Genomic DNA, 16855 nt, shown 5'->3' with positions numbered 1-16855 from the left:
AGGACATATGAGGTAGCAAAATCTGGTAGACATTCTGCCTTAATTCTCAGAGGCATTGCTCCACTACAAACGTATATCAGTTTTATATTAGTTCAGCTGTCTTGGCTTCCTTCAAGGAACCCTGAGAATTCTAGCTTAATGGGCATGCTAAGAATATTCTTCAGGATTTCAAGCATGCCCTTCTCCCCCCAAAAAACTCTTTTTAAGAACATAAGATCATAAGAAAAGCCCTGCTGGATCAGGCCCAAGGCCTATCTAGTCCAGCATCCTGTCTTATATAGTGGCCCACAAGATGCCTCTGGGAAGCCCACAGGCAAGAGCTGAGGGCATGCCCTCTCTCCTAGTGCTACTTCCCTCTTCTTGAGGAAGGAGGAACTGAAACCAATGTACGTTTGTAAGTGAGGCCCTTAACATCTTCTAGTATCCTTGAAAGCTTCTCACCCTGCTGACAAGTCTTCGGAAGGCAGCCTTCATGTCATTGTTCCTGAGCGTGTAAATGAAGGGGTTCAGCAGGGGAGTCACCACCGTGTACATGAGGGAAGCAACAATGTTCTTCTGGTCAGAGCTCCTTGAGGAAGGCTGCAAGTAGACCCAACAGAGGGTGCCATAGAAGAGGATTACCACGCCTAGGTGAGAACCACATGTAGAGAAGGCCTTACGCTTCCCATTTGCAGATGGCACATTGAGGATTGTGTAGAAAATGTGCCCGTAGGAAATGACAATGAGGACAAAGGGGCCCAGCACATCCAAAAAGCCCTCAATGAGAGCTGTAGTCTCTATAGTGCTTGTGTCTGAGCATGCGAGTCCTAGCAGCGGATAGATCTCACAGAAGAACTGAGGGATCTCCCGAGAGGAGCAGAAGGAGAGGCGAGACATCATCACTGTGTACAGCAAAGAGTGGAGAGATGCCAGCAGCCAACAACTGGCTACCAGGAGAAGGCAGCGCTTGTGGCTCATCAAGGCAGTGTAGTGGAGAGGGTGGCAAATGGCCACATAGCGGTCATAGGCCATAGAGGCCAAGAGGAAGCTGTCTGTGTTGCCAAATGCCATGTAGGAATACATCTGGGTCAAGCACCCACTATAGGAGATAGTCTGGACCTGAAACAGAAGGTTCTGGAGCAACTTGGGGAGAGTTGCAGAGGCAAAGCCCACATCTGCTAAAGAAAGGTGGCTGAGGAAGAAATACATGGGGGTGTGGAGGAGGTGGGCATCAGAACGAATCAGCAGGACAGTCAGCAGATTCCCCAGAAGGGTCAGTAGGTACATAGAGAGAAAGAGCAAAGCAAGGAGCTGCTGATGTTCTGGCTGGGTAGAGAGGCCCAGAAGGACGAACCCCGAGTTGCCCGTGTGGTTCTCTTTGCTCATGGTTCTGCTCAGCTGTGGAAGAGAACAGAAGAGGTAGAGAGTGCAGAAAAATATAATAACTCAATCCACTTACCAAGATATTGGAGTAAATGTGTGGACTGATGGATGGAGAAGAAATAGGGAAAGAGGTGGGGACATCTACATGGCATTGTCTATGGGACAGCAAAAGATACAGTAAGCTGTGCTGGTTTCCCTCCCATCTGCATTGTAGTCAAGACCAATGTGGCTGGCACAAACCTCAGGAGTGCCTTTTTGGTTTCAATAAGCAGGGAAAGGAGACAATGGGGGTGGGGGAAAGACTTACAGGCAGGTTCAAAGTCTCTTGGATATATATATTCAATGTCACTTCAAAATAAAGTATAGGTTAAGAACATTTGTTCTGAATAATTTTTTATGCCATATAATAATCGGAGACAGATACATGTTTGATATGAAATATAGGAGTGGAGGAGGGCACATTGACCCTCTGCCTTCACTGAATGACACTCCAACATTTGTGCTGCCTGATTTGTCACAACAGTGTTGTTGCACAATGCAGAGTACCGTGTGTGTGTGTTTTAAAGGAATTCTTCCTTCACTCATGGTTTAGTGCAAAAGCAGGGGAGTGGAACTGTGGGAGCTCTAAAGTTGACACAACCAGGCAGAGTGAGAGAAAACAAACTAAAGAGGAGGGAGAGATCACTGTCCCAAGGTGCCAACAAACTAAAGCCTTACCTCATTAATTCCCTAGTTCAAGTAAACGGTAAATTAAGAAGGACATCTGTGAGTACAGAGTAAGAGTCAGAGCCCTCTGGAAAGCATTCAAGATTTATGTGAAACCTTCTAATCCATCAAGTACTGAACAGCTCAGATTAGGGGCTTGCACAGACTGGTTGCCGCAGTTTGGTCCAAATTCAAACCAGATTTGGTCTGAACTGTGGGTACGTGAACTGGTTTGGTCAAACCAACTCACAGGGTTGGTCGGGTCGACAAACCAGCTCAAACTAGTTTGAAGTCGTTTGCTATCGAACCACTCAAATCAGCCCAGTTCGCAGAGGTGTGGTTTACGATCAAACTGGTTCTGCACATCCCTAACTCAGATATAGAAGTATATCTTTCTTCTACTTCTTTATCTAGTGGTAATGTCTAGAAAAACACTCTCTCAAGAATCTCTGGTGAATATTCTGTATCAAGATTCATTGTGGAGCACTTAGGAATCAAATCAATTTGTGTTGTAATCCCATTCATCCAATTTTCTCATTCAACCATGTTGATTGGATTTGCAGTTGTCCTCCGTGAGATCTCTTCCCAGAACATTAATTTTGTAGTATATTAACACTAGCTGGTTGAATCCCTCTTCCAGTAAAGGAATATATGGCTGAGGGACAGTGAAGGCATAAGCATTAGTCACTAGAGAAGAGCTAATGTCAAAAGATCTGAATTCAAGAATCCAAAATCTATACAATTTCAGAAATCCAAAAGCAGGAGACCACCCCCAGCCCCCAGTCAGAGGACTCCAGCCCAACTCTAAGAGCTAATTCAAGGTTTCCAGAGATGCCCAATTCCAGTTAATCCAGCATGTGTGGTGCAGGTGTCTCCCAGGTAAGGGATGTCCAGCTTCTGAAGTAGGTCAACATCTCAGAATCCAGCAACCAAGTGAAAAATACAGCTCAAAAGTTTCAGAGGGGCTGGCAGTCATCATTTGGGGGAAAGTTTCTATACATTTGCAATATGGCTGGGTCAGAAAGAGTGCAGTGTATCATCAGCTTAGACATAGATGCATAGAATGTGCAGTGGTACCCCTCGTCATCCAGTCTCCATATTGCAAAGATATCTTCTCTTCACTGGTGTGCAGCATAGAAGCACACACATACACCTGCATGCCAGTGTGGCAAAGATGCTTTATGTTTCTGAGGGAAACATAATTCCCGCAGTTGTTTCCCAGTGGTCCGTGGGGAACTTGTTAACTCTGTTAGAAAAAACTCACTCAGCACTACTGGTCAATTAAGTATAAACAAAATCTGATTCTCAGTTTTTCTTTGAGTAAAAAAATAAAAAAAAACAAAACTACAAACAGTGCCAGACTCTGAGCAAGCTGTTGCTCCAAGCACTGCTCAGTCAAAATGGTGATTCCCTCTTCTCTTCCTCTCACCTCTAACAACATAAAGACTCACCCGGGCTCCCTCTGGCCACTCTGATTGGCTGCCAGAGATGTCAGTGAAAATGATGAATTATGATAGGCCGGCAGGTCATTGCCAGCTCCGCTGATCTTTTGAAAACAGAGGAAAGCCTTCCTGTTGGCAGCTGCTTCATCAATATGCAAATCATGATTAACAGGTGCTCAGCTTGTTCAATAGAGCCTAGTACCATTGCCCACTCATAGCAGCTTGCAGCTTGCTAACATAGCAGCTTGCCTAGGCCAGCTGCAGAGACGGACAGGAGGAGGGCAGCACAACCAAATTGGTGGGGGGCTGATTTTTTTTGAGGGGGGCACCTCCCACTTTCCCCTAAGTATTCCCTGTGCTCAGGTGGCTGTCAGCAGTTTCCTTTGATCCTGGAAACTTAATTGAGTCTTTCCTTTGAGAGTCTTTCCTTTCACTCTTGAGTCAGCAGTTTCCTGTTGACTCCTGGGCCATTCCCAGACAGTGATTTTACTTTGGAAGTGCAAGTGTGCATTCACATATTGTCCAGATTTATGTTGAAGTCAGGGGGTAGTGTTCATTGGATGGCGGGGGGATGTCCTCAGGCTCGGAGGGCCCACAAGGCTCAGGGTGTGCCCTGCCAATGCCACCCTTTCCACGCCAGATGCTGCTGGGGCGTGCGGCAATTTGCACCTGCGCAACGGGAAGAAGCACCCTGGGGCTTCCTCCCCCCCCCATGCTTCCTCCTCCCCGAAGACTGCCTCTTGCTGCTGCTCCGCCCCCTGGCTGCCATGCAGGACCCACTGGAGAACGGGCTGCCCGGCCCCAATCCGCTGCCACCCCTGGCGGAGGATTGCGGCCATCAGCGTCCCCGTAGCTGGCCCGGTTCGGCACCGTTGAGCCAATGCTGCTGCTGGCCACAGTGGTGGCCACTCTCCAAAAAGGCTCACCAAACAGTGAGTTCAAGAAATGGGGAGGGAAGGCTTGGGGTGGGGGTTAGGTTGCCCCACCCCCTTCCATCTGACATCAGACACAGGGGAGTAGCTTGGGGCCCTGGAGCATGCACTTTGCGTGTGCAATGGAGGCCCCTGGCTAAACTTTGTCCCCTGGCCACCGGGAACCTCGCTACACCCCTGGTTGAAGTCCCTGGGAGCTATTAGGGAACACTCCATACATTATTCAGGTTTTTCATTGCACATTGGCACTTAGCCCAATTTATGTCCAAGGTCAAAACATTCCATTTTGCGTCAGTTTTGGGGGGCAATTTGAAATATCCTATATGCCCCATAACTTGCAGTACTTCACCCCTGTTAATCCTGGAGTATTTCCAGATGCGGCTTTTAGTTCGCATCTCCTCCAGAATGGAGGGTGTGCATTCACATATTGGCCAGATTTACCCCAAAGTCCTTGTGAGCTATCAGGGAGCACTTCACACAAAATTTGGAGTTTTTTAAATTACATGTTAGAGTGTAGCCCGATTTCTATCCGGGGGTTTTATTTTTTTTAAAAAACCCACTTTTTGCATCCGTTTTTGGGGCAACTACGAACTCACAGTAAAGCCTTGCAGTAAAGCCTGCTGTCTGGAAATGCTCCAGCAGTAAAGACTGCCGTCTGGGAAAGTCCCCGATTGACGTCAGCAGTTTCCTTTTCAGTTCCTAGCAAGAAAGTTTGCACTGCCCATAAATGGAATGTACAATGAAATAAGATCATACCCGCACTATTAAAATGCCAGTGTTTAGAGCTGAACAACACAATTGCGGCTGCTGCTTTTCAGGAGAGGAAATTTGCTGTGAGTACTTGCAGCTTATTCTGCTGAGTCTTTCTGGCCATTCATAATTCGGGTGTTTTTATTGCGAATTAGAGTGCAGCCCAATTTTACCCAATGTGGGTAAAAGAATCCACTTTTTGCATATTTGCGGGGGGGAGGGCAGGACTTTGAATTCGCTGTAAAGTCTCTCAGTAAACCCGGGGTAAAGCCTGCTGCCTGAGAAAGCTCCATGCTTTCTCGATGAGCTTCTACCTTTTGTTTATCTCCTCCAATGTTTATCCCCTCACTACATTAGGCTGGGTCATAGCCATCTTTTAGACAATGGTGAATCGACCCTGAAGTGGGTGTCCCTGAGCGCCCTCTAACTCCCTCCCAGGCTCCAGGTGCTGAGTCAGTAAGTTAACTTTCTTTGGATGAGAGTGAGCGCTGGAGACTTGTGGTATCATTGTAGTATGTGCAGATGTGGATTGGTGCCAGTCAGACCTGACTCCCCACTGCCCCTGCCTTAGTCTGCACCCAGATCTTCTCTAGATCCAACCAGAAAAAGGCCTCTACCCTCTCAAGAGCCCCTGCCCTGTCACAGTGCCTTTTTTCACCTCAGGCTTTCCCTCTGAAATGGGTACTGGGCTGGGGCACTTGTGGATTCTGTTTTCCCCACTCAATTCCCAGGCATTATCAGTAACTCACTTCAAACCTTAGGTATAGCGCTCAGCTTTTTTGAAGCAAGTAGGATTAGAATTTGATGAGATTGGTGGGTTCAGATGACATAACAAATTCTGACCTATTTTGACCTAGATAGGAAGAAGACCTTTCCAAAGGAATGGGAGGGAGGCGTGTTGTTCTCCAAGACTCAGGGTGGGTACACAGAGCCCAGCTCTAACTGAGTTTCCATGTGACATCTGAACCAGCCCATTGGACTCCGATTGATCATCTTTTCTGTCTCACCAGAGAGAAACTGAACCTTCTCACAGCTGTGGTGTTGATGTGAAAGATACCGAATGCAAAATAGGATGTGACAAAACAGTTTGAACAATTTGAACGAGAACAGTTGCCACTCTCTGAAAAAGATCAGACTCCAGAGGAAGACAGGAGATTTGAGCCCAAGACGTCATGGTTCTGTTGGGAGAGGTATTTTCGAAGGTCCTCCACTCTTTGTGCGGGTGCCTGGATTTTCTACCATTCAGAGACATAAGGAACATAGAGCAAGGGGGGATGATCATACCCTGGCCACTATGGTCTAGGCGGGCCTCCAAGGTTCCCCCTCGGCCAGGGTGCCCCCTTACCCTCTCCCACACCAAGCCAGCAAATAAAGTGCTCACCAGCTGGAAGTACAAGGCACGGCCCTCTCCTCTCCAGCCAACATTTCACTGAAACTCTGGCTGTGCTGGGCACGGTTGGGGGGAAGCCCAGCCAGCCAACATTTCAATAAAATGCTGACTGGAGAGGGTCCAAATAGACCCTCTCCTGGGTATTGTCTGCACCCCTGCATCTGACATCAGATGCAAGGGGACAGGGCCAATGCCAAGAACAGAGCTTCTCTTCCCAAGTCAGCAGTTTGTGGAATCGCTGGCTGGGAGCTCCTTTCTCTGCCTTCTTGGGAAAGGAGCTCCCAGTCAGTGATTCTATGAACTGCTGACTGGAGAAGGGAAGCTCTGAAGGGGCCCATTCTCTGCATTTGCAAGGTGACAATAAGGGAGGTAAAAAGAGAGTTTGAGGAACATTTAGCCAAAAGTATCAAGGGGAATAACAAAAACTTCTTTGAATACATCAGAAGCAGGAAACCTGCCAGGGAGGCGGTTGGACCATTAGACAATGAAGGAGAGAAAGGGATTGTTAAGGAGGATATGGAGGTTGCAGAGAAGCTGAATGAGTTCTTTGTGTCTGTCTTCATAGCAGAGGATACTGAGAATATACCTGTTCCTGAACCCGGCTCTTTAGGGATGGAGGCTAGAGAGCTGAGTCAGATAAAAGTGACAATAGATGATGTTCTAAACTGTCTGGAAAAACTGAAAACTAACAAATCACCGGAACCGGATGGCATCCATCCAAGAGTCCTCAAAGAACTCAAATGTGAAATTGCCAACCTCCTTGCTAAAATATATAACTTATCCCTGAAATCGGGCTCTGTACCAGACAGGGGCGTATCTAGGGTGGGGCAGGCAGGGCATGTGCCCCGGGCACCACTTGAAGGGGGCGCCATTTTGTAAAATTTAAAAAAATGGCTGCCGAAAACAAAATTGCCACCATGCATGCTCAAATGGCCTCTGTGAGTCCCTAGGTCATGCCAGGCCTTGCAGAGGCTATTTGAGCATGCACGCTGGCAATTTTGTTTTCAGTGGCCATTTTTTAAAAAAAAGATTATTTTTTTAAATGGCCACTGCACATGCTCAAATGGTCCCTGCGAGGCCCTAGAGACCAGTGGGGGGAGGGGGAACCTTTGCAAAAAAAACCCAAAAACCCACAGCCTTTAGGAAGCCCCCCCAAAGGGGCTACAGGTAAAAAAAGTTTAAAAAATTAATATAATATAAGACACTGTACACATATTCAGATTGGCACTATGTACAGAGAATCAAGGCTTGTGAATACTGAGCTGAAGCTTATGAGCTAGGATTGTATTCATTTGCTCTTACTTTGCTTCCTGTGATAAGTGAGTTAAATGTGATGTCTTGCTAATATGGCTATTAATGGTGAGCTTGTCTTTGAATCGGTGTGAAATCCTTAGTATTAAGGCCCACTGGGAGTTTCTTGCTCTCTTTCTCTCATTTTAACTGTCTTTCTGAAAGACTAGAATATATTCCAAGCAGTGACACAGTTTACTCTGCATATCCTTTAATTATTTTTTCAGAGTATCTGGGGAAAGTCAAATTCTCCATTTATTTTTAAAACTTATGTAATGGTGATGCTAGTAGATGCATAGTAGAGAATTAGACAGGCACTTCTGTTTAGTTTTCCAAGTACACCTCCACATAGTATTTGGGTATTTCATGAGCCCCAGCATACTGAAATTCGTAGTTTTCCAGCATTTTTTGGTCTGGCTAAGTCCACTGCTAAATAGTTTTTGAAATATTAAAAGATTAATGAGCCTGGCTTGTATTTTTGAGCTGATATTATGGTAAAGTTATCTGAAAGGTGGGTGTCAGATGCTTGGACAGGGGGCGCAATTTCAGTGTTTGCCCTAGGTGCTATTTTCCCTAGATACGCCTCTGGTACCAGAGGACTGGAAAGTAGCAAATGTAACACCAATTTTCAAAAAAGGGTCCAGGGGTGATCCGGGAAATTACAGGCAGGTTAGCATACCATCCATTCCAGGCAAATTGATGGAAAACATCCTCAAGGACGGGCGTAGCTATAATTGAATGAAAGGGATCAAAGAACATGGGCCCCCAGCTCCTGAGGGCCCTCCAGCTCCATCCCTCCCTATTTTCTTCATTGTCTCCCTCACTCTGAGGGGCCGCCAGAGAGAGGGATGAATACGGGCCCCCTCTCCCCTAGCTACGGCCCTGCTCAAGGATAAAATTGTAAAGCACCTAGATGAACAGGCCCTGCTGGGAGTGAGCCAGCATGGCTTCCACAAAGGTAAATCTTGCCTCACCAACCTTTTGGAGTTCTTTGAGAGTGTCAATGAGTGTGTGGATCAAGGTGATTCAGTTGACATAGTATACCTGGACTTACAAAAAGCTTTTGACAAAGTTCCTCCTCAAAGACTCCTGAGGAAACTTAGCGGTCATGGGATAAGGGGACAAGTACATGTGTGGATTGCTAACTGGTTGAAAGACAGGAAACAGAGGGTAGGTATAAATGGAGAGTTTTCACAATGGAGGGAAGTAAGAAGTGGGGTCCCCCAGGGATCTGTACTGGGACCGGTGCTTTTAAATTTATTCATAAATGATCTGGAAGCAGGGGTAAGCAGCGAGGTGGCCAGATTTGCAGATGACACCAAACTCTTCCAGGTAGTGAAATCCAAAACGGATTGTGAGGAGCTCCAAAAGGATCTCTCCAGACTGGGGGAGTGGGCGACAAAATGGCAAATGCGGTTCAGTGTTAGCAAGTATAAGGTGATGCACATTGGGATGAAAAACCCCAACTTCAAGTATATGTTGATGGGATCTGAGCTGTCAGTGACTGACCAGGAGAGGGATCTTGAGGTTGTGGTGGACAGCTCGTTGAAAGTGTCTACTCAATGTGCGGCAGCTGTGAAAAAGGCCAATTCCATGCTAGGGATCATTAGGAAGGGGACTGAAAATAAAACTGCTAATATTATAATGCCCTTATACAAAACTATGGTGCGACCACACTTGGAGTACTGCATACAATTCTGGTCACCACATCTTAAAAAGGACATTGTAGAACTGGAAAAGGTACAAAAGAGGGCAACCAAGATGATCAGGGGCCTAGAGCACCTTTCTTATGAGGCAAGACTACAACACCTGGGGCTTTTTAGTTTAGGAAAAAGATGACTGCAGGGAGATATGATAGAGCTCTATAAAATCATGCATGGTGTGGAGAAAGTGGAGAGAGAGAAATTCTTTTCCCTCTCACACAACACTAGAACCAGGGGTCACTCCATGAAATTGCCAGGAGGTCTAGGACCAACAAACGGAAGTATTGTTTCACACAACGCATGATCCACTTGTGGAACTGTCTGCCACAGGATGTGGTGACAGCCAACAACCTGGATGGCTTTAAGAGGAGTTTGGATAATTTCATGGAGGAGAGATCTATCAATGGCTACTAGTCAGAGGGCTACAGGCTACCTCCAGCCTCAAAGGCAGGATGCCTCTGAGTACCAATTGCAGGGGTGTAACAGCAGGAGAGAGGGCACACCCTCAATTCCTGCCTGTGGCTTCCAGCAGCATCTGGTGGGCCACTGTGCGAAACAGGATGCTGGACTAGATGGGCTTCCTTGGGCCTCATCCAGCAGGGCTGTTCTTATGTTCTTATGCCCCACCCCCTTGCATCTGACATCAGATGCAGGGGGCGATGGTAAAGCATAGGGCGTGAGGAAGCTGCCAGAGGACCTTGTCCTTCAGCTGCAGACAAAATCCCTACCCCCCTGTTACCATTGTGTTGATGGTTGGGGGACTGGCTCGCAGCCCAAGTGGGCCAGAAGTGGGTGTGTAGTCAAAAGCCAGATCAAGATCCAAGAAAGCTGGTGCTTATGCCGGACAAGTTACTCAGACTTGGGAACAAGTTGGGGCTTTATAGGGTCTTGTGGCCTTGGAGGCCAACTGACTGAATATACATGCAGATGGAACTGCAGTCTAAGTAGCACCTTCAAGGCTCTCAGCTCAATCCACCAGATGTATTGTGAAAATGGCACACTGGTGGCTCAGGCAGAAGGTGCCAGAGCTTGACTGCTGGAAATTCTGGTTGAAATACCACTCCCCCACCTCCATGCCCGAGCCACCCTCCCAGAGAGTTCAGCATCCAGCAAGACTGCAGGGCTCAACAAAGCCAACACCTGCTAACTGCCTCATTTTCTTCTTGTAGAAACCCAGACTGGGAGACCGGGTTGAGATTTCCCGGGGTATTTATTGCCACTGGACTATCTATGTAGGCGATGGAGATGTGGTGCATGTAACTTCCACAGGTAAGAACTTCTCTCCTAGAATGATTTCATGAGAGGGACAGAATGTGCAGTGTCCTTTCTGGACACTCCAAAAGGAGATTGTTATGGTAGCCCGAATGCTATAATGCTGTACCAGTGGGGCTGTATTCTTTCACAGTAAATACGTGGAGGAAAACAATGCTGTGATTAGAAATTCCTGTATTAGGAACAGGATCCCGAATACTTCTCTGGGTTCCAGCATCATACACATTCAGAAGGACATTTCTATCTGTAGTGAGCCTGTAATATGTCATAGGCAAAGAAGTTAAAGTGCAAAATGGAGCTGACCCATGGATGACTATGGGGAGTGATACTTAAAATCTAGGCAAGTCAAGGACAGTGCTGGACATGGAGGGAATGTGTCCATTCATGGCAGACTGCCCATGCTGCTGCCCGTGCTGCTTTATTGTTAGAAGTTAAAGTGGGGGTGGGGAGACTTCATGCCTTTTGCTGCCCAATTGGTAATAGTCAGCTAGAGTAACATGACTCTGACTCGCTCTACCACTAGTCAGATTATTCTGTGGCTGAATCTGTTCTGCTGTGTTAGACTCCAGACAGAGGGCCAATGAGAAAGTGTGAGGTGCCATTCAACCCTGTCTGCTCCCCTTCCTACGGGTGCTTCTGCCGGGTCTACCTCACCTTAATTATACCAATGGGTAGCCTTGTAGTCAGACATGGGAGAGTGCCTGTTGACAGCTTTGTTTCAAAAGACATCCTAAAATATTCCAGCCCCACAGGAGTGAGTACACAGGCTTCAATAGGGACCCCCTGCTTTGGAAAAAATTCAAAGATTCCACCAATGTCGTATGCAAGGACCTGAGTCATCTTATGCTCCTCTTCATGCAATCAGGCTGACTGGATTGTTATTATTAATTATCATCATCATTAATTACCAATTATGATTCAGGGCCCTACATGTGCACGTTTGGATTTGTGAACCATTCTTAAGTTGTGCCCAATCCACTGAGGGCAAGAGGTGGGGCTGGCAGACACACCCTTGATTGGAAATATGGATGGGGAGAGCAAGAAGAGGGTTTCTGGTGTTGCCTGGATTCTCTAACTAGTGTTTGTGTTGTTTTCACAGCCACTGTTCACATGGTCCTGGCTCTTCTAATAAATTGTCTTGGTAGGATTTTCTTGGTGGGGTGGGACCTTGTTTTCACAGAGGTGGACCCTCACTCCCTCAACACTAGGAATGATGAAGGGAGAAAGTTCAGGTTGAAGCTGCCTCCAGGAGCCATCTCCAGGAAGACCAGCTCTTGCAGAGGGAAGGCCTAAGGCTTAATTCTCACTAAGGGACTCTAAGAAGAATCAGCTTCTGTGGAGTTGGAAAGCTCAAATTAAAAAATAACTCCTCATTTCTTCTTGACTCCATTTCTTGGAGGGCACTCAGGCCCAACACAGTTATGGTTTGTGTGTTTCTTTTTTCTTTTCTTAAGATGAGTTTAGAAGAAATTCCTCCTTTTGTTCTTCATCTGCCACATCCAATAAGGCTGTGGTAAAGAGAGAACCTCTTAGGGATGTGATGGGGGAAGACATAGCCCAGGTCAACAACAAGTGTGACATGAAATACCAACCCAGACCTGTGGAAGAGATCATCAACAAGGCAAATAAAGCAGTCGGGAAGGAGGTCAATTACGACATGGTCTGTTGTAACTGCGAGCATTTTGCCAACTTCCTGCGTTATGGCTTTCCTCGCAGTGAGCAGGTGCGTAAGGTGCCTTTAGTGACTATCAGTGCAATTATATTGAAATGGTGCCTAGACTCTTGATCCCAGAAAATGAGAGAGGCAGAAGAGAGAAGAGATTACATGCTAAATGGAAGTCTCTACTCCTCATGACTGGCAGGGCAGTTGTGATAGCATGGACCTGAGCAGAAGCAAATCGATATCAGAAAAATAAATAAATTGCCTATCATATATTTGAATTCAGAACATTCAAATGTCTGAGGGAATCTTTATCCAAAATCCAGATTTCCAAATTCACAAAAGATGGACAATTTCCATTCTGTTTGTCAAGAACAACATTCAGAATTTGGTGCAGAAATCTGAATTCTGTGACTAAAGTTTGATCTTCACGTAGAATTAATTGTAAAATGGGATTTTAAAATTCAGGTTTGGGAAAGATTGAGTATATTGCCTTTTAGTCTCACAAGTTCAGATTCAGTTGATTTCCCCCCCGCCCCTTCAAAATTTCATTCCAACTCTTAGGTAGGGATTCCCAACCTGTGACCCTCTAGATGTTGCTGATCTACAGCTCCCATCATCCCCAGCTACGATAATTGCAGCTGGGAATGATAGCAGTTGTAGTTCAGCAACTTCTGGAGGACCCCAGGTTGGGAACCCCTGCTCTTAGGAAACATAAAAGAGCAGCTGTCACTGACCATAACCATCCCCAACTCTTTTTCTCTTCTATAGGCTGCAAAAGGCCTTTCTTGGGCAGGCCTAGTAGGACTCCTGATCATTTTAAAGGGAAACTTTAAGGCATGGCTTCACTTCCACAATCTCTGTCAGTCAACGGGTTAACATCAGTCAAGGTCTATCACTGTCAAGATGGCATCATGCTCAAAAGTACAAGAAGATCTTTCCACAGTGCTCCCAAACCTGCAAAGAACAGCAGAAGTCCTAATTCAATCCAGGTAATGCCCCAGAGAGTACTGCCTCTGAAAGAAAGACCTTTGAAAACGTAATTTGAAGCCTGTGAGGTGGATCCATTTCCAGGCCTTACTGTTGAGGAGGAAACCCTGATGTTCCCACAGGCCCCAGCAGCAAATTCAGCTTAATGGTCTACCTGAGCCTACAGCAGGGCTGCACATCTTTGGTCCTCCTGCAGATGTTGGACTACAACTCCCATCATCCCTCACTATTGGCAGCTGGGGATGATGGGAGCTGTAGTCCAACATCTGCAGAGTTGTGCAGCCCTGACCTACAGCATCTCAGGCCTGGCCCGGCCCAAGCTCCAGTGATGCCTGAGGTGGCTTGTCTAGATTGCTTGTCATTGGAGTTACAGTATTTGACTCTGGCATATTGCAAATGGCCAAATGAAATTAGATCATCGCTAGCGTTTTCTCTTAGTGATACTAATTGAAGGCAGAGTCCCTTCCTCCTTCCTGCCTGTACTTCTTGTTGAACTTGTCTCTTCCTTTAACACAATAAAGAAGTATTCCCTTCTAATGGCTGCCTTGTTCTGAACCCTCATGACGGACTCTGTCACAAGAGACTCCAGTGAGGATTCCCCTTTACAAGCCTGTGAGCTTCAGTTTAGTATTGTTGGTATTACTAGTCTTGTTAGTTTTATTAGTTAATATTGTATTGCTTATTAATCAGTTTTTTTAATTACCTTTCAATAAATCTGATTATATGTTGACTCTCTGATTATATGTCAGATTCTCTGTCAATAATTTCCAGGACTGAAGCTTCACACAAAATCATTCTGTAATGAACTATGATTCACTGGTTCCCCACACAAGCCCAAAAGTTAGTCCGGGGTGGTTTGTCAACACCCCAGAGCAGTCTCATTAACAGACCTCTACTCCTTCTCGTGAACTGATCTAATCCCTTTTTAAAGCCATCTAAGCCTCTAGTCCTCATTGCAGCTGTGGCGATGAAGTCCACAAATGACAGATTGTGTGAACAAGGACTCCTGTTTGTTTGTCCTACATCTACTGCCAGACAGTTCCCCACCACTACCAGTCAACTTGTTCTCTAAATTAAGCAGCCACAAATGTTTTAGCCTTTCCCAACATGAAAAATGCTGCAGCTGCTTCTATCTAGTTCTGCCTTTTGCATTTTAAGGAGGACATTGATAAACCACATGGGGTTCAGTGGAGAGTATCCAAGATAGGGGTCTGGAAGCTAAGTCCTATGGAGCATAGTTAAAGAGCTGGGTATGCTTAGCCTGGAGAAGAGAAGACTATATTGGCGATTGACTATAAGGCAAGAGAGGATAGCCGTCTTCAAATACATAGAGTGCTGTCACATAAAAGAAGGAATGAACTTGATCTCGGTTGCTCCTGACCTGAGGGCAGGACTAGAACCAGTGGGCTAAAATGACAAGGGAGCAGATTTAGGCTAGCTGTTCGGAGAAATTTCCTTCCTGTAAGAGCTATTTGACAGTGGAACAGTTTGCCTCATGCAGTAGTGGGCTGAGGCTCTCCTTGGCATTTATCGGCAATGCAGTAGCAGATTCCTGCACTGCATCACGGATAAATGATCTCTGATCTCCCCTCGTACTTCTTGCCAGCTTTGCAGGGAGTGTGAGGTGAGGCCAGGGATGGAATGAGCCCAGGGACAAAAAAAAGTGAAGAAGGGCCCCTGCCCACCCACCCACTTTCTTCTTTGGAGATGGAAGAGCAAGCTGTCATGGCCTCCCTCTCCTACAGGAGGCTGGGGACATTTGTGTCCTGTCCCTATACACACACACACCCTACATCCTGCACACACACACACACACACACACACACACACACACACACTTACTTCAATTCTAACTATGCCCCTGTGAGAGGTTTCAAAGCATGTAAGGGTCAAATAGGTTCCAAAGAGTTGCTACAAGGGCAGCAGTGGGGGCAGGGGGAGACATCTGCTGACACTTCAGTAGTCCACCACCTGAGGGGACTTCCTTATCTTACCTCATGAAAGGGCCGTCCCTGTTTATAAGTTGCCTAAGAGTCACCTTTGCTGAAACAAAGATCTCAGGAACTTCCTCATGGCCCTCTGCACCTCACTGTTCCTCAGGCTGTATATGAAAGGATTTAGTGTAGGGATAACAAGAGTGTAGAAGACAGATGCCACTCTGCTCCTAGGAGCAGAGAAGGAGGATGTTGGACGGATGTAGGTGGCAAACAGGGTACTATAGAACAAAGCCACGGTGGTGAGGTGGGAGCTGCAAGTGGAGAAGGCCTTGTACTTCCCAGAAGCTGAAGGGACCTTCAGCACCTTGGACAGAATGAACATGTAGGAGAGGACAACGAGCGTGATGGGTCCAAGCATGGCTGCAGGGGCTTCAATGACAAGCAACATTTCAATGGCTGAGATGTCTGAACAGGAGAGCTTGAGCAAAGGGTGAAGGTCACAGAAGAAATGGGGGATCTCCCGGGAGGCACAGAAGGACAAATTAGATAGCGAAAGTACATACAGCAGACCACGAAAGTGAGACCACAGCCAAGACCCAGCAGCCAACAGTAGGCAGCGCCTGTAGCTCATTATTGTACTATAGTGCAGAGGGTGGCAGATGGCCACGTAGCGATCATATGCCATGCAAGCCAACAGGAAGTTATCAGTGGTGCAGAAGACCACAAAGAAATATATCTGAGTCAGGCATCCACTGTAGGAGATGGTGTCGGTCTGGGATAGCAAGATCTGCAACATCTTAGGCACAATGGTGGTGCTGAATCCCACATCAGCCAGAGACAGGTGGCTGAGGAAGTAGTACATGGGAGCATAGAAGAGGCAGCTGTTGGAGCAGATCAGCAAGATGATCCCAAGGTTCCCCATGAGGCAAAGTAGATACAGTAAGAGGAAGATGGGGGAAAGCAATATCTGGAACTTTGGGGAGGAGGAGAGACCCAGGAGGATGAATCCAGCAAGGCTGGTTTTATTCTGTTGCTCCTTTTCCATGGCTTAGCTGAGAGTGACAGCAATCAGGTAGATGAAAACACATTCTTATTCACACTTCTGTCATCTAGATACAAAGATGATAAATCAGTTTGGGAGGGAGGAGAAATAATTTATCCTTCCACCAACAAACATCAGCTCTCTTGTGACATAGGTGGAAACCTCAATGTTTGTATAAATCTTTCTAAATTTGCCCCTTAGAAAGTAAAATGCCTGTACAGGGACTTTTACACACAGCAGGCTTTACCACGAGTTGACAGGGGGAGCAACCTAATGGATTTTATTACAAGTGCAATGCCTTTTCCATTAGCTATAGAAAGTGAACTCTCAGGGAACGGGGGAGGGGGAGGCTTGGGGACATAGAATAGACAGGTCGGGAA

At 46.5% G+C, this 16855-nt stretch overlaps 3 protein-coding genes across 4 annotated transcripts; 1 reads left to right on the top strand and 2 right to left on the bottom strand.

Moving 5' to 3' along the window:
• Positions 1–417: 417 nt before the first annotated feature.
• On the bottom strand, positions 418–1365 carry LOC128343730 (olfactory receptor 1E5-like). The gene has a single exon (XM_053293164.1). It carries the CDS (start codon positions 1363–1365, stop codon positions 418–420), a length of 948 nt encoding a protein of 315 aa, XP_053149139.1.
• Positions 1366–5186: 3821 nt separating this feature from the next.
• Positions 5187–14234, top strand: LOC128346989 (phospholipase A and acyltransferase 3-like). 2 transcript variants are annotated; one of them, XM_053300872.1, is made up of 6 exons: positions 5189–5274; positions 6053–6108; positions 6202–6381; positions 10744–10843; positions 12301–12569; positions 13278–14234. In XM_053300872.1, the coding sequence occupies exons 3-6, from the start codon at positions 6364–6366 to the stop codon at positions 13383–13385; spliced, it is 495 nt and encodes a 164-aa protein (XP_053156847.1). In that variant the 5' UTR covers positions 5189–5274; positions 6053–6108; positions 6202–6363; the 3' UTR covers positions 13386–14234. The 2 variants fall into 2 exon arrangements, with proteins under 2 accessions (XP_053156848.1, XP_053156847.1); XM_053300873.1 differs by lacking the exon at positions 6053–6108 and having other exon boundaries at positions 5187–5274.
• Positions 14235–15530: 1296 nt separating this feature from the next.
• LOC128346988 (olfactory receptor 1L6-like) lies at positions 15531–16478 on the bottom strand. Its single transcript, XM_053300871.1, has one exon. The coding sequence runs from the start codon at positions 16476–16478 to the stop codon at positions 15531–15533; it is 948 nt and encodes a 315-aa protein (XP_053156846.1).
• Positions 16479–16855: the final 377 nt, after the last annotated feature.

Source organism: Hemicordylus capensis, chromosome 2 (assembly GCF_027244095.1).
Source record: "Hemicordylus capensis ecotype Gifberg chromosome 2, rHemCap1.1.pri, whole genome shotgun sequence".
NCBI lineage: Eukaryota > Metazoa > Chordata > Lepidosauria > Squamata > Cordylidae > Hemicordylus > Hemicordylus capensis.
The sequence above is the reverse complement of the archived record's forward strand: the minus strand, read 5'-3'. Positions and strand labels throughout refer to the sequence as shown.

Coding starts and splice junctions, on each gene's coding strand:
- LOC128346988 (XM_053300871.1), bottom strand. CDS start 16,478: ATGGAAAAGGAGCAACAGAATAAAACCAGCCTTGCTGGATTCATCCTC.
- LOC128346989 (XM_053300873.1), top strand. Junction 10,844..12,300: donor GGTGCATGTAACTTCCACAG/GTAAGAACTTCT, acceptor TCTTTTCTTAAG/ATGAGTTTAGAAGAAATTCC. Junction 12,570..13,277: donor GCTTTCCTCGCAGTGAGCAG/GTGCGTAAGGTG, acceptor TCTCTTCTATAG/GCTGCAAAAGGCCTTTCTTG.
- LOC128343730 (XM_053293164.1), bottom strand. CDS start 1,365: ATGAGCAAAGAGAACCACACGGGCAACTCGGGGTTCGTCCTTCTGGGC.